The sequence below is a fragment of the Panthera onca genome, chromosome B4 (assembly GCF_046562875.1).
Source record: "Panthera onca isolate mPanOnc1 chromosome B4, mPanOnc1 haplotype 2, whole genome shotgun sequence".
Classification (NCBI taxonomy): Eukaryota; Metazoa; Chordata; class Mammalia; order Carnivora; family Felidae; genus Panthera; species Panthera onca.
In genome coordinates this window covers 120,455,608-120,472,294 of record NC_138345.1, presented here as the reverse complement: position 1 = coordinate 120,472,294, position 16,687 = coordinate 120,455,608, and the positions used below count along the sequence as shown (strand labels likewise).

Genomic DNA, 16,687 nt, shown 5'->3' with positions numbered 1-16,687 from the left:
TAAAGGAAAGAGGTTGGATTAGATTATCTCTAAGATCATTCCTGGCTCATCTGAAATTCTGCACTTTATGAAATGGTTCTTTATTGTGTACAAATTTGTAATCACGCAAGGCATTTTCATTAAAGTACTCATAACTGTAGTCAAAACCGGAGAGTGAAAATAGCAGGACAATGTGGAAGACTGGAAAACTAAGCAAAGCAGGTTTTCTTCAGAAGCTGAATTTTCTAAAGGACCATACTTTATCTAGCAATATCAAAAACCATTAAGGAAAGAAACTCCTACCTCCACTAGACCTTGCAAAATTCTGACACCCATGACACAGCCGTAATGCACTCTGGCTGCAGAAGGGATGAACATGTTCAAGGTTGATGTTAAGAAGATGGCAGCTCCAAAGACCCTGAGGGACCAAAACACTGTATTAGTGGGCAGGCCCACTCATCGATGTGGTACTTTAATCAAACATCAGGAACGAACCTCACCATGGAAATTAATAGAAAGAGAAATAGATGTTATGTTAGGATCTGGTATATCCCAAGCTGTACTGTTAGGCTGCTTTCCTTTCCTTTCCTTTCTTTACTTTGATACCTGAGCTCATCCCTGGACCAATTACAGACAGGTTTTTGGCAGTATAGGGATGCCCTTCTTGAATGAGGTCCTGAAGCTGGAGACTGACCAACAGGAGGTGAGCTTGCTGGAGATGCACCATGCTGCTTGGTTCTACCCAACTGACTCACTCTATTACCACATGACATCTGCACATTTGGATTGTGTCTCCTGCTTCGCAATTCTGCTCTGACTTTACTACAAGGCCACCCTACCTAAAAGCATGCTGTGTCATAAGATTAGCCAAGCACAAAAGAGGCTGTGTAACTCCGTCTTAGCCCCCAACTTGCTGCCCAGTGTCATTTGCCTTCTTTGCCCTGCCTGGACCAGACTGTTCTGGGAAAAGAGAGCAGGCAGCATTTTCTTCCTTTCTCACACATTAATGATGCCTCAGCACTTTTAACATGCTGGGAAATATTATGTGTGATTTCTTTTTATGGCAGAAGTGTAAGCAGTAAACTCGAGGACCGTATGAGCCAATATTCTATCACTTTTTGAAAAGAATACAATAGATAAGTGACAATGAATGAAAGACACAAATTGACAAGAACATAGGTAAATACAGTCATGCTTGTACATATTTAGATCTTATGGTAGTGACTTTCAAACTTTTTTGACCTTGACCTATAAAATAAAATATATTTTATATTGCAACCCAATACATAATCATATACACAAATGTAACTAAAACAAGTTTCTCAACCACTACTTTGTGTGCAATGAACTAAGATATTTTCTATTCTGTTTTATTTTACTTGATTATCTTCTCTTCTATTTTTCTCTCTTTTCTTAGAAAATGCTCATTGGTAAATCACTATATTGCTTTCATTATCATCTAATGAGTTGTGTTTTAGAGTTTGAGAAACACAACTTTAGAAAACGTACAATTCATGAATTCCATATATGTACAAATCACACAGGACATACAATTGGAAAGAAGCTGGAAATATTTAGTACACTCCTTTTCTGCTACATATACACCCTACATCTCCTCCAAGTGGCCATCTTCTTCTGCTTGAATACCTCTACTGACAGAGAACTCAACTGCTCCTTGAGGCAGCTCATTACATCTTGGACACATTTAATTGCTCAAACAGCTATTACAGAATCTCAAGGGCACTGAACACATCTTGCAATCTAGAGGCAAGCCCCTACTACCCACATGACAAAACCTTTATGGTACAGGACTATATTAACATAGTATATAGGATCACAGAATGTCACTTGTCAGAGAGAACTCAAACACAATCTAAACCATGCTTTATAACACAGATGAGGAAACAAAGACCCAGAGAAGGAAGAGATGTGACTCAGTAGAGGTTACCAAGTGAGTTATTTAGGGCCCAGGAACTAAATAACTGAGTCTCCTGAGTCAGATTCAATTGCTAATTTTGCTACATAATCACTAAAGGAATTCAAAGATAAATTAAAATTAGACAAGAAAGTAAATAAAAGGAGACTCTTAAGAACAGAATCATATGGGATCAGTATCTGTGAACCACATCTATTGGAATGCCTCCTGTCTCTCATTCTGCAACTCTAAATTGAGAGCCAACTGTGCAGATTTTGTAAAAACACAAAATCATGTTATGATCTGTACTGCATTCATGTTATGTCAGTTTGTCTTACCTGTTAGCAGCAAACTTATTTGAAATGAAACCACCTGGAATTTGTGTCACAATATAACCCCAGAAAAAAGATCCATGGATAAGGCCCACTGTCTCTGGATCCCAATTAAACTGTGCTGTCTGAAATGAGAAATCAGATATAGTTATGTTTGTAAAAAAACATTTGGCCATCATTTTTCACTGATGATCTTACATAGTAACCCCACAAGGCCCTTCTTTCCTTCCCTTATCCAACAAATATTTCTGGAGGGCTTCTTAGATGCTTGGGATATAGCAATGGATGCAAAAAATTCCCTGTTCTCAATGAGCTTCCCTTTTAGTGAGGGCAAGGAAAGATTATGTACAAACTTAAATACACCCATATGTATTTAGTAATGATACAACTTTTAGGCCATTGAAAATGTGAGTCTCCAGGGCTGGACTCCCTTTCCTTACTTTCTTCCCAAAGTAACTCATTCTTTTCAGACTCCTTGAAAATGTCCCTTCCTCTGAAAAACTCCCCAACTTCCTTTTGAAGTGGTCACTTTTTCCTGCACTTGTTCCACAGACCTCTGTTCTTACAGACGTGGCTACTGCAACATGCTGTTCTCAAACTAGCCATTCACACATACGTTTCCCACACTGGTAGCAAGCAACTCTGAGGTGGCAGCCGTGTCCTTTTGACTTTATAGCCTTAGCACCTAAAATAAATTCCTGGAAGGTACAAGTAAATATTTGCCAAATGAGTGAATACATGAATGGTTTCATAAAGCATTGGGGCACCTGACTGAGTCTATACAGCATGCAACTCTTGATCTTCAGGTTGTAAGTTCAAGCTCCAGGCTGGGTGCAGAGATTACTTAAAAATAAACTCTTAAAAAAAAGCATTGATATCAAAATGTAAGGTGTTCCTATTATGGAGGAAGGGTTCTTAATTATCAAGATAGTATGCCTTATAAATTTTCATCGGTTTGTTTTCCTGTCACAAGTTGTTACGTATTTATTTGCTCATTTATTCAACATTCACCTAGTGCCTCCTGTGTGCCAGGTCAGGTGCTAGATAGTGTAAATACTAACTCAAACAAGAATTGCCTTCGTGTTGTAGGAGATCACAGTCCATGTAACACTGGCCTGTCCTCTATGCTGTATTTCCCATTTTGCCAATTCAGAAGTTGAAGTTTAAGAGCAAAATGGAACTGGGGTGTCTGGCTGACTCATTTGGTGGAGCATGCAACTTGGGGTCATAAGTTCAAGCCCACTCTAGGTATAGATTACTTTTAAAAAAGAATAAAAAAGGAGCGCCTGGGTGGTTCAGTCGGTTAAGCATCCAACTTCAGCTCAGGTCATGATCTCACGGCCTGTGAGTTCGAGCCCCGCGTCGGGCTCTGTGCTGACAGCTCAGAGCCTGGAACCTGCTTCAGATTCTGTGTCTCCCTCTCTCTCTGCCCCTCCCCTGCTCATGCTCTGTCTCTCTGTCTCAACAAAAAAAAAAAAAAAAAAAAAAAAATTAAAGAAAACAAAAAAAGAATAAAATGAATGTAACAATCATTAATTCAAATTAGCTCAGTAAATTTTTATTTTATGCTACTATGTGCCACACATTGTTCTAGGCACTGGAGAAGACAGTGATTGTTGTTCACAAAGATGCCAGTGAGGACAGAAGATAGTAAACAAGTACAGACTGTGTTAGATGGTGATCAGGGATGAGGAGAAAAATAAAGCAGGGAAGGGAACAGGGAGGGCTGGATAGGAGTGCAGTAGAGTGCAATTTTAGACAGAGGAGCCAGGGAAGGCTTCTTTTGAGTAAAGCCATAAAAGAGAGAAGGGAGCAAATCATGCTCTTCATTATCTGAGAGAACTTTCTAGGCAGAGAAATAGCAAGTGTAAAGGCCCTAAGGTTAGAGGAATAGCAGGATGTCAGGATAACTGGAAGGTAATGAATGAAGGACAGGAGAGTAGGAGTTAAAGTAAGAGAGGTTCAAATGATGAAAGGCCCTTTAAATCACCATAAGGACCTTGGTTTTTATGCAAAAGGAATGGAAACCATTGGAAGCTAGGAGCAGAAGAGGGACATGATTTCGTTAAGGCACTGTCTATATATTTCCTCCCTTCATTCTTATACCTGGAGGTAATTATTGGCTCTTCTTTTGTAGATGAGGAAATTGAGGCTTAGAGAGATTAAGCTACTTGCCCAAGGTCATACAACTAGTTATAAGGAGAGTCAAGATCAGGACCTCTTATCTTCTTGACCCAAAAAACAATGTTTCTTTGCACTACTTGTAGAGACTTGACTTTCTTACTAAGAAGTAGAGATTAGACTTCTTTGCCATTCATTCATGAAATAACCCAAGGAACCAAGGATCCAAGACAGAGGGATCTGCTTCATCCAGAAGCTAATTATCACTCACAGTGACCTTTGCTCATATTTTTCTCTGAGGGAATGGTGCTTAGGTCCATTCTCCAAAGGAGATGATACATGACAAAGAGCATGTAGGCTTTCTGAGAACTGATTTTCATCATCTCTTGAACCCCATTAGAATCATAATGGCCCCATGTATGCACCATTACTATAAGCCAACCACCTTGTCAGGTACTGTGTTAGGTGAAGAATGGCCCCCAGATTTACACACAAAATCTCTGGAACCTATGAATGCTGCCTTATTTGGGAAAAGGGTTTTGTGGATGTGATAAAATCAAAGATCTTGAGATGAGTTATCCTGGATTATCCAGCTGGGCCCTAAATCCAATGACAAATGTTCTTATAAGAGAAAGGCAGAGAGAGATTTGAGACACAAGAGGAGAAGACACACAGCAAGAAGCTCACATGAAAACAGAGGTAGGAATTAGAGTTATGTGTATGTATGTTAAATACGTAACAACTTGTGACAGGAAACCAAGGAAGCCAAGGAACACTTGGAGCCCCCAAAGATGGCAGAAGCAAGGAAGGATTCTTCTGCAGAGCTTTCAGAATGAGTGTGGTCCTGCTGACACCTTCATTTCTTTTTTTTTTTTTTTTTTTTTTTGAGAGCGAGAGATGGCACGCGTGCGTGAGAAGGGGGAGGACAGAGGGAGAGACTGAATCTCAAGCAGGCTCCATGCTGTCAGCACAGAGCCCGACACAGGGCTCCATCCCACAACCCTGGGATCACGACCTGAGCTGAATTCAAGAGTCACTAGGCCAAAGGAGCCACCCAGGTAACCCAACACCTTCATTTCAAATTTCTGGTCTCCACAACTGTGAGAGAATAAATTTCAGTTGTTTTAAGCCACCATGTCTGAGGTAATTTGTTACAGCAGCCTTAAGAAACTAATATAGGCACTTGATATATCAGCACCAAAGTAACTCATTTGATCTGCTAAGTAGGCCTTTTATTCCCATTTTACAATGAGGGTCAGCAAAGAGTTGCTAGAAATGCCAGGTTCCTGCCTCCTTGCTCACATTTCCTTCAGACAACATTCCCCACCCCTGCCCCCCATCTCAGCACCCTGGGCCTCCCCACTCCTGAGTGGCCAATCATGCTCTCTCTGTCTGTCTCTCTCTGTCTCTCTGCATCTCTCTCCAATCTGAACCCAGAAATTGTACTTAGAAAACATCGAACACTTGAACTGAAAACAAGTCTCATTGGAGTCAAGGCCAACCAAGTACATCAGGTCCCAGGCAAGGCACTTCAGCTTTCGAGTGCAGTGAGAAGCCATGGAAAAGGAGAGAAGACAGTCCATGGAGAGGCCTGGGACAGTAGAGCATACTCAGAGAGAAGCAGATTAGGGACCATGTGGAACAAGGAAGCTGGAGACCTGAGCTAAGGATTTCCTAGTTCCCAGTAGGGTCAGCTCCAGTCTGTCTTCCTGGCAGGGCCTCTGTTTATGCCTTGGAAAGAATTAGGTAAAGACTCCTTTTCTGCCCTCAGGAGGACAGACTAGATTTCAGTCCCACTGCAGGGCACAGACCCCACTGTCCAGGACACAGATTGCACAAATATATACATCAGACCTGCTTTCTGCTCTTCACTTTCATGAGATCCCCTACAGCCCTACCATAATTCCCTTTTTAACTTGACCTGGTTTCACTGCATTTCTACTCCTTGCAACCAGCAATTCCTGACCAGGACATAAGGGCAATTCATTCAAGGTCCCAGAAGTCAAGTTTGAAACAAGGTCTGGCCAATTCCAAAGCCTATCCTAACTCTTCAGGACTCATGCTTCATGGGAAGGAGTTTGGACTTATCCTGAAGGTGAAAAGAGATGATTGCAAAGTTTCTCAAACATCAGTCATTTATTGCTTGCCATATGCCAGACGCTATTTTAAGTGATTTGCATGTTTTAAAATTCATAATTATTAAACTAAAAATGAATATTCACACATCAGCTAAAACTACGCTGTGTGCCTTTGGTAGAATATATGACACTTATTTGCGAGAACTACATATCTATACTGCTTACTTCTCTCTCTCTTTTGAAAATGAGTATTTAAAAATATTTTAGTAAAAAATATCTAGTTTTATCCCCCCATAAAATGAAAAACCAAATAAACAAAAATGCCAGCTATTTAGAGCCTTTCTTAAAACAGTGAAATCTTTGTCATCAGGTTGAACATGTTCACCTGATATGTAAGCTTTGTTCTGTTTGAGTGAAAGGGAAACGGCCTGCTAAAAATTGGATTTGCCATAGAGTTTCCAAAATGCTACAAACTCCTGTTTTTGAGACCAGAAAAAAATGATGCAAAGCATATTTTAGATCTCAGTCAGTTTCTCTGAGACTCCAAAGGGAAAACCATAGACACAAGAGAGCACACACTAGCATTGTTCCTTAGGTTTATCAAAATGTCTTTTCCATATGCCTCAAAGCAGATTCTGTTGACCTAGGCCTATCTTTCCAGGCAACAAACAAATGCAAACCAGCATCTCATTTGATCTGGGCCTCGGCAGACAAGTTTTAATTAGCTGGCCTTGCTCACAAAAGGCTGGGAGAATGCATGTGATACACATCTGAAATTTCACTAATATACGTCATCCTTTATTTAAAAAAATGCATGGCTTGCCCCATCACACTTCTACTGCACTCCCTCCCCACCAAAAAATAAACAACTAGCATATCCTTTTAGAACAAATTCAGCCGTGGTATCAAAAAGAGGCTAGAAGACTCTCCATTGTGCTCTTTTCATCTGGCAGAATAATCTCTTAGCTAAAAACAAAACAAAACGAAACCAAAAAACCACACAAACTTGCAGAGCCATCTAAAGACTTCTTTTTAATGGATCAAAATCAAATTTTCCCAAATCAGTGCTTGGCAGGAACTGTTCCAGGTAATGCAAATAGATGTGGCATGAAAGAAAGTGCTCTACGGTAAAGTCCGGGAAATAATGCATACCATGCACACACATGCCACACACACACACACACACACACACACACACACCCCACAATTGGAGTTCTCATAGGACACAGCACAGTAAAGGCCCCCATTTCATATAACACCTTCTTCACAGCAGAGCCAGCAGAACAGTGATTTGCCAAACACAAGTTTGGGAAACTCTGATCTAAATGTTTCTCCACATATGGGCAAGGACCAGACAACTATTAATGCCTCTCTACAATCTGTATGTATTTCCACATGAGTCATTCCAGTGTGTGTGTTCAATACAATGAAGTATGTGTTTATTGGGTATCTACTACACATACATTTTCCTTTCTTTCCCCATAGCCTCCATACTTCTCTAGGCCCACTACTTAAGAAGCAAGCCAGATTGTATCTTTCCAGTGATTCATAAAAACAATGCTTTTAAGTCACATCAGAGGATGCTTGCTTATGACTACAACAGCTTTGGTTTGAACTGTGCCTCCTACTTCCACTCACTTCTATCCCAGTCCACTGGGAGATCACTGGCTGGACAGCAATTATTCCAGAGTGGATTTGATCATACCACCTTTCTGCCTAAAGCCCACCTACGACTCCCTACATGGTTTAACAGGCTTTACCTGGCCTAACCCTTATTTACCCGGGTGTCTCCCTGTCTTGATGTTCACTCTAATGCTCTACTATATTAACAGAGGTCCTCAGCCTGGAGTCCAAGGATGGAATCCTGTTGATCTGTGAACTTGGATGGGAAAAATCATCATTTTTATTTTGACTAACTGCTAGCTGAAATTTAGCATTTTCTGTGATCATGAATGTAGGCAACAAACCACAGTAGTTATCACTACCTGTGACTCTATCACTAGTGGAAATTATAAATCTGTTTGCATCACAACTGTCACCACTATCTTAAACTATGGTTTATACTTCAAACTTCAAAGCTACAGCAATCGTTAGACCCATTACTAGATTTTATCATCTGATGTGTTCATAAAGAAGTCCATATGTCTCTATATCATGAATTTTATTTTTAAACACTTTGAAGGGTGCCTGGGTGGCTCAGTCGATTAAGCGTCCAACTTTGGCTCAGGCCATGATCTCATAGTCCATGAGTTTAAGCCCCACGTCAGGCTCTGTGCTGACAGCTCAGAGCCTGGAGCCTGCTTCAGATTCTGTGTCTCCCTCTCTCTCTGCCCCTCCCCTGCTCATGCTCTGTCTCTCTCTCTGTCTCAAAAATAAATTTAAAAAAAACATTAAAAAAAATTTTTAAATACTTTGACATGTGTCCTATTATAACTAGTTTCCTTTATAATCACATGCATTTTATTGCAAGAATTTAAAACATTGTTTTGACAAAGTGTTTAAAAATCTACCACAGGTTGCCAAAGGGGCCCTGGCTTTGCACAGAAAAGATGAAGATGAAGATTTCTATCTCAGTTCCCAAACACCATCCCCTCTCTCTCTCTGTTTCTTTCCTTCTCTCTCCCTCCCTCCCTCTTCTCTCGGACAGTCTTTAACACATGATATGTTCCTTTTTCTTCACTCTTCTTCCCACCCCACCAAACACTCTTTGTCAATTCCTCCTTATCTTTCGAAGCCAGCCATCACTTCCTCTTTCAAAATATCAAAGTCTGGTGTAGAGTTCTCCTATATGACACCCAGCATTCTGAACACCTTTAGCTTAGCACCAACAGCTATGAATTTTTTTTAAGTGTACTAATTTACTTCGAGAGAGACAGAGACAGTGCCCAGATGGTAGGGGCAGAGAGAGGGTGAGAAAAAGAATCCCAAGCAGGCTCCACACTGTCAGCACAGAGCCTGATGCAGGGATCAAACTCATGAACTGTGAGATCAAGACCTGAGCAGAAACCAAGAGCCGGAAGCTTAATCAACTGAGCCACCCTGGCGTCCCAAACTATGAATTATAATTACTTGTACATCTCTATGAGGGCAAGGACCCATCCTGTGATGTTCACCATTCTATTCCCCTCACCTTACACAGTGACTGGCAGGTGGTAGCCATTCTAGCCATTCTACATTTTTGTCATATCAGTGGAAGAGGTGCATGCTTTCTTTCCTATAACAAATCATTTGCACAGCTATGGCCAAAAGAGCCCCCACCACATTCTGACCTGAATTTCTGGTTTTCCATCAACATATACAGTGCTGTTGTTGACCATTTCCACAATGGCAACTCCAAGATTGCAGCGAATCCCAAAGGAAATGCAGAATCCCAGCCCACTCATAATGGCAATGATGTAACGCTTGGGGATGCCACAGCAGTGGCAGTTGCAGAGTGGGGGCCTCTGCCTGGAAGTCTGCACTGGCCTTCCTTCTTCATTCAGCTCAGTGTTATCTTCTTCATCATTGGTCCCATCGATTTTTCTACAGTGGAAGAAAAATGGTCAGAGAAAAAAGGCCAGGATTAGAGAAAAAAGTAAGTGTACTAGTCACAAAGAGTATACCAAAGAAGAAAAAGGGAAACCCAAAGTAGGATGTGGCCTGAATTTCTAAAAGTTGTTATTGTCATTAAAATAAATGATAATGGCTAAAATTACTGATATTCTGGATATTGTATTGCACTTTTATGGGCATTAAATTATTTAAATCTCATAACAACTCCATGATGTAGATAGTGTTATCTTGCCATTATACAGATCAGGAAACTAAGTCATATTAGGTGGGATACAAGCAAGTCCAAGTCTGTGTCCTCAACAATATGCTTTACTGAATTTCCTGCTGGAAGAGTATTGACAGACTTCAACTATATTGAATGACCCAGCTAACTATCACACTTGACCTTCAATTTAGTGTCACCTAAAGTTTGCTAAAAAGATACACAGTGGAAAATCAACCCATCTGCAGATTCTTTTCTTAGCTAGAGGTAGGGAGGTACATTTTCTCTCACAACATGTACCCAGTTGGTTGTATATCCTTTCTTCCTAGGTGGTTCTTCTAAGGAGGTGATCCTTTGGCACCTTTTAACCGGATGGTAGGATTTTTCATTGACTTCTATAGGTTCAGATTATGGTATGTCAGTTATAGTGAATTTACCCTTTTCTCAAAAAAAATAAAATAAAAAGTAATTTGGCAAACTGAACACTATGTCAATTATAAAAGGAGCTATTTGTATCTTCTTATATATTGTAACCCTTTTGAGGATGTTGCCATGGCCTAATTAATGTTCAAGTTTTTGTAAAAATGAGCAAACCTTGTAAGTTTCCATGAATATTAAATTCAGTAATAAGTAGCTAATACAATGATTAACAGAATAGATTGAAACACGGAATAATTTTCCCACCAATCCGTAGAGAATATGATCTTGGAAGCTTCTTAATTCTCAAGCAAAATCAGGTCTAAAGTATATGTATAGAGAAACAAGTAAGCTAGATTCAATTCAATTCATCAAGTATTTATTCAGTGAGTACTGTGTGTCAGGCACTGTGCCAACTGTTAGGGAACAATGAAGAATGTGACAGGTTCTCTGCCCTCCTTCATCTCTTAAGCTGATGAGGAAGAAATACACATATACAGGGAGCTATAATTACTGGAAGATGCAGGTTTTATTGAAATCAAAGTGAAGAGCAATGATAAAACAAGGGAAGGAACTTTCAATTTTAACTGAGCTCAGAGTGGTAGCTTAATAAATGTGTGCACACTGAAGAAACCAGAAGAGAACTTCAACAACCTCTCAGTGTACCTATCTACCTAACTGCACTTATACTGATGTATTCTACCTTTTCTTCAGTAATTATCCATGCTTCTACCCAAGGCCAACCAGATCTCACACCCTCTCATCTACTCAAGGATATTGTTCCAGAAATTCCCGCTCCAATATCTCATCAATTATTTTCTCCTCTCTACTAGATCATTCTTATTGTCTACAAACATGCTTTTATTTTTCCCACCTTAAAATTTAAAATAAAAACACTTTCTCCTCCAGCTACCTCTCCCTCCCATTTCTCATCTTCCTTTTTTAGAAAAATTGGAAGTTACTGTCCTCAATTCCTCTCCTCCCATTCTGTCTTGGACACACTCCAACCAGGTATCCCCCAACCTGTCCAAGACAATTGCTCTTCTTAAGGTCATCAGCTCATTCCAATGGTCCTCAATCTTTGGTCGTCATGTAGCCAGCCTATCAGCAGCACTTAATACAACTGATTACTCTCTCTTCTTTATTTTCTCTCAGGAAACCACACTCATGTGCTCTTCTTCTTAATGCTCTGAGTACTCCCTCTGTTTTGTCCCCTTAGACTGATTCCCTACTTCCTTGACCTATAAACACTGGGATGCCCAGGACTCAGCCCACAGATCTCTTTTGTTTTCTATTGATACTCTATAGATGACCTTATTCCATCTGTGGGCTTTAGATACAATGCATATGTTGACAGATCCCAATTTTCATATAGAGACTTAATTGACATCTCCTTGGACACATAATCAACATCTCAAACTTAACATACCCAAACTGAGTTTCCCCCAAAAATATTAATTCCTAAAATCTTTCCCATCCCAAGGAATGATAATTTTGTTCCACTGGTTGCTCAGGCAAAAATCTTGAAGCCATCCTGGATGCTTCATTCCTTCTCCACCCCATATCCAATCCAGGAGCCAGTGTGACTTAGCTTGAATATTTACACTTCCACTTACTTAACTGTGTGACTTTAGCCTAGTTAACATGTCTGGGCTTCAGTTTCTTCATCTGTAACCTAGGAATTATAAAAATAGTTTCTTCTTTGTGGGGTTCTGCTCAGGATTGTCATAAGTGGATTATTATATTTAGATCATGTAGAACAGAACTTAACACATGTAAAAACTCAATATATACCAGCTACTTTTATTACATTAATCCTCACAAACATTTAATAGCCCATTCTGCTAGATTGAGCATTGATGCCATGTATTGCCATTTACACTGATGTCTAAGAGTCCCAGGACTCTGAATAATGTGCAGCCCCAGTGTTCTCCATGAATTTCTGGCATCAGAACATATATAATTTGAATAGCATGGAAAACTAATGCTCTAATGTTGACAGAGAGTTACTATAGTACTCTTAGTATTTGCTAAAACAGGGATAATATACAACCACACTAATATTTGTATAAAGCAAATTCAGTTCTCTCTCCCCACACTTTCATATCATGATTTCACTATGGTTAAAACAGTTCAGTGAGACATAGGAAGGCTAATACTTCCATTTGGCACAAATGTAACTCTAGTCCAGAAAGCAGGAGTGGATTGGCCAAGACCACACAGCCAGAAGAGGGTAGAGGCAAGGTGGAAAGGTTTTCTCCTGACTATCAGGTCTCCTGGTTCCCTCTCATGGATGTTCCCAGCTTGCCAGGCTATGTTCTGCCTCAGTGATCTTCCTGAGTCACCTTGCCATCTACATTCCATGACTTTGTGGCCCTTGCCCAAGCCACCCTGAACAACCCAAGTAGAGGAAAGAGAATGGACTCTGGAATGAAAGCAACTGAGTGCTATTTCTCCCATGTGCTAGCCTGTGACTTTGGCCAAGCCACTTGAGCATTCTAAGCAATATGCTGGTATTAGTTTGCCAGAGCTGCCATAACAAAGTACCACACACTGAGTGGCTCAAACAACAAAACTTTATTTTTTCACAGTTCTGGAGGCCAGAAGTCCAAGGTCAAGGTGGATCAATCCTTGGTAGGATCAATCCTGGTCAATCCTTGGCAGGATTGGTTTTTCCTAAGGCCTCTCTCCTTGGCCTGCAGATGGCTGTCTCCACATTACCTTCCCTCTGCATATCTCTGTGCCCAAATGTCCTTTTCATATAACACCAGTCATTTGGATTAGGACCCACCCTAAAGACTAATTTTAACTCAATTACCTATTTTGTTTGTTTGTTTAATCTTTGTATTCTTTTGTTTGTTTTATCTCTGCATTCTTTTATTTATTCTTTTGCTAAGCTTTTAATTTTGACTCCAGTATAGTTAACATACAGTGTCATATTAGTTTCAGGTGTACAATATAGTGATTCAACAATTCTGTATATTACTCAGGGCTCATCAAGATAAGTGTATGCTTAATCCCTTTCACCTATTTCAACCATTCCCCCTCCCACTCTCCCCTCTGGTAACCATCAGTTTGTTCTCTATAGTTAAGAGTCTCCCTCTCACTCTCTCTCTTTTTAATTACCTTTTTTTTATTTATTTTTTAATTTACATCCAAGTTAGTTAGCATATAGTGAAATAATGATTTTTTTAATTACCTTTTTAAAGAGCCTATCTCCAAAAACAGTCATATTCTGAGGCACTGGGGGTTAGGACTTCAACATATGAATTTGGGGGGAACACAGTTCAGTCCATAACAACACCCATTTCTAAAATGGGCTAATGATCATAGCTATCTCATAGGGTTGTTTTAGTGATTAAATGACACAATATGCATGTAAATTATTTAGTGCAGTGCCTGGTACATAAAAGAGCTTTTTGTAAATGGTAAGTACTACTATTATTGCTAGTAATAAAATTGTTACAAGCTATAAGCTTAGCATTTCTCTATAATCAGTCACGTGCTTTGGATGAAGAGTAACACAGACTAACATTTTAAGGCACCATGGAGTCTTGAGGAGCTTAATTAAAGACAATCCCAGCTGATATGCTCTGAATGCACCAGGATTTTGGCTGGAGTACTACCTTCCCACAGGCTGCTTCCCACCAAACACTGAACACAGAAGGGATAGAAGGCAGGCCCTTTCCTGCAAGAGGTGGGATGCCTCTGATGGGCAACTGGCTCCAGGACTCCCCATTGGTCTTACAAAATCTTCTAGTACTGGGGTGTAGTCTGAGACTCTTTCTACAAAATCTCCCCACCCTTTCCCCTACACAGATAGCATCGCAGTCCAAATGCTCTCCCAGCCCCCCTCAGCTCTTTCCCTATTTTCCCTTAGAGAATCTGTTCCTGTCCTAGCATCTCCTTCTTGGAGGACCTGAACCAACACAAGCACTCTCTGTGTGCATGATGCCATCTTGGGTGTCCTGAGAGTTTCCAGAGAGGACACAACAGTATGGGGGACAGAGAGAAAGGAAAGAGGAGTGTGGTAAACAGGAAGATATACCACAAGGAAAGAAGTGTGGGCTCCCCAAGTAGCAGGACCTATAGCTGCCTCACCTCAATTGAACCACCTCTTACAGCACTCCCCTGAGTTGGAGATAGGATATGGGGAGCTGTGGAGAAGAGGCCTGGGCCCTGGGTCCCAGTTTCCCTTGCTTAAAGTACTAGCAGAGTCACCAGACTTCAAGCCACCATGGAACCAGACCCAAACATGGATCACCCCCACTAGAGGGACCTCCTGAGTTGTATGTGGGTCCTTTGCACAATCTGTTTGTGGCAGGAGGGGCCCACCCATATCAACTGAAAGTTCATTTACACCAGGCTAGGGCCTCAGAGTGAGGTTTGAGTTGTTTTAAAAACAGTTAAATAGTGGAACAAAGATCTATTCACCCTTGCCCAGAAACGAGTTTGTTTGTTTTTCTAAAGAGGAGTGGGGTCAGAAGAGTAAGAAAAAGGGACTCCTTTCTTCGGAAGTGGAGAACTTTAATTATCCTAAAGAGCTCTTTATCATATTAGGTTTTTATGTGTTTGTCTGCGCTTGGTCTATAAGATCAAAGAATCTTCATTCTTGCCAGGGCAACATCTGCCTTGTTGTCTCTCCAAATACAGAGAGCTGCTATCTGTGGGCTGCTGGCTTCTTACACGCTAGAGAAGTACAAGCTCACTGTTCACAAACAGTTGTCCAGTAAACAGCTCAGCCCCAGGAGTCTAACTGCTTACTTAAGAATTCAAATGTATCCAGTAATTATGGAGCAGGTTTGGTTTGATTTGGTCTGGTAGGCAGTAAGGTCAACATTTGGAGCACAAAGCAAACAGACTTACAGATCATTTTATGACTTTTAAAATCCATTCACTTGTGGGGCGCCTGGGTCGCCCAATTGGTTAAGTGTCCGACTTTAGCTCAGGTCATGATCTCACGGTTTGTGAGTTTGAGCCCTGCGTTGGGCTCTGTGCTGACAGTTCAGAGCCTGGAGCCTACTTCGGATTCTGTCTCCCTCTCTCTCTCTCTCTCACTCTCGCTCTTGCTCTTGCTCTCGCTCTCGCTATCTCTCTCTCTCTCTCTCTCTCTCAGATTCTCTCTCTCTCTCTCTGTTCCTCTCCCACTTGCTCTCTGTCTCTCTGTCTTTCTCCCTCTCTCTCAAAAATAAACAAACATCAAAATAAAATAAAATAAAATCCATTCACTTGCTCACTTATGGTAAGTGTTTATTTTTTTTAATGTTTATTTTTTGAGAGAGAGAGAGAGACACACACACACACACACACACACACACACACAGAGCGTAAGCGGGGGAGGGGCAGAGAGAGACGGAGACACAGAATCTGAAACAGGCTCCAGGCTCTGAGTTGTCAGCACAGACCCCAATGTAACTCAAGAACCACAAGATCATGACCTGAGCCAGTCAGACCCTTAACCGAATGAGCCACCCAGGTGCCCCTGGTAAGTATGTATTATGGGCTGAACTGTGTCCCCACGGTTCCCACCTTCAATTCTTATGTTGAAGCCTTAACCGTCAGGACCTCAGAATGTATTTGGACAAAGGGCCCTAAAGAGGTAATATGTTGGACTTGGAGCCTCCAAAACTGTGAGAAAATAAATTTCTGCTAAGTTAGTTACCCAGTCTCTGGTACTTTGTGACAGCAGCCCAAGCAGACTAATGTGGTACTCTAATTTACCTTCCAGAAGGGTCACATTTACTTCAGACTGGTTTTTACACAATCATTAAGTTGCTATTCTACTGGAAAAAGCAAGGGAATTGAAAAATATCGACTACACCCTTCACTAGTACAGGGTGAGGTATTATATATATGTGTATATATAATATCTCCCTTAATCCTCAGAACAATCTTGAGAAGTAGAATTTATTCCTCTCTTACAGCTTGGGAGACTGAGACTCAGAACATTTCAGAAACTTGCCCAAGGGGTGCCTGGGTAGCTCAGTTGATTGAGCATCTGACTCTTGATATCAGCTTAGGTCGTGATCTTGCAGTCCTAGGATTGAGCCCACCTCAAGCTCCAAGCTGACAGTGTGGAGTCTGCTTGGGA

The 16,687-nt window shown here is 40.8% G+C and overlaps 1 protein-coding gene across 2 annotated transcripts in view; it reads right to left on the bottom strand.

The window, feature by feature from the left end:
• The window catches only part of SLC17A8 (solute carrier family 17 member 8), a 51,127-nt gene that overhangs the window by 23,317 nt on the left and 11,123 nt on the right, over window positions 1-16,687 (bottom strand). For both annotated transcript variants that reach the window (XM_078449558.2, XM_078449557.2), the window contains exons 2-4: window positions 9,695-9,947; window positions 2,233-2,351; window positions 283-397 (exon numbers count right to left, since the gene is read on the bottom strand). In XM_078449558.2, coding sequence (XP_078305684.1) covers window positions 283-397; window positions 2,233-2,351; window positions 9,695-9,808 — 348 coding nt within the window. In that variant the 5' untranslated portion in view covers window positions 9,809-9,947. The remainder of the gene's footprint in view (window positions 1-282; window positions 398-2,232; window positions 2,352-9,694; window positions 9,948-16,687) is intronic.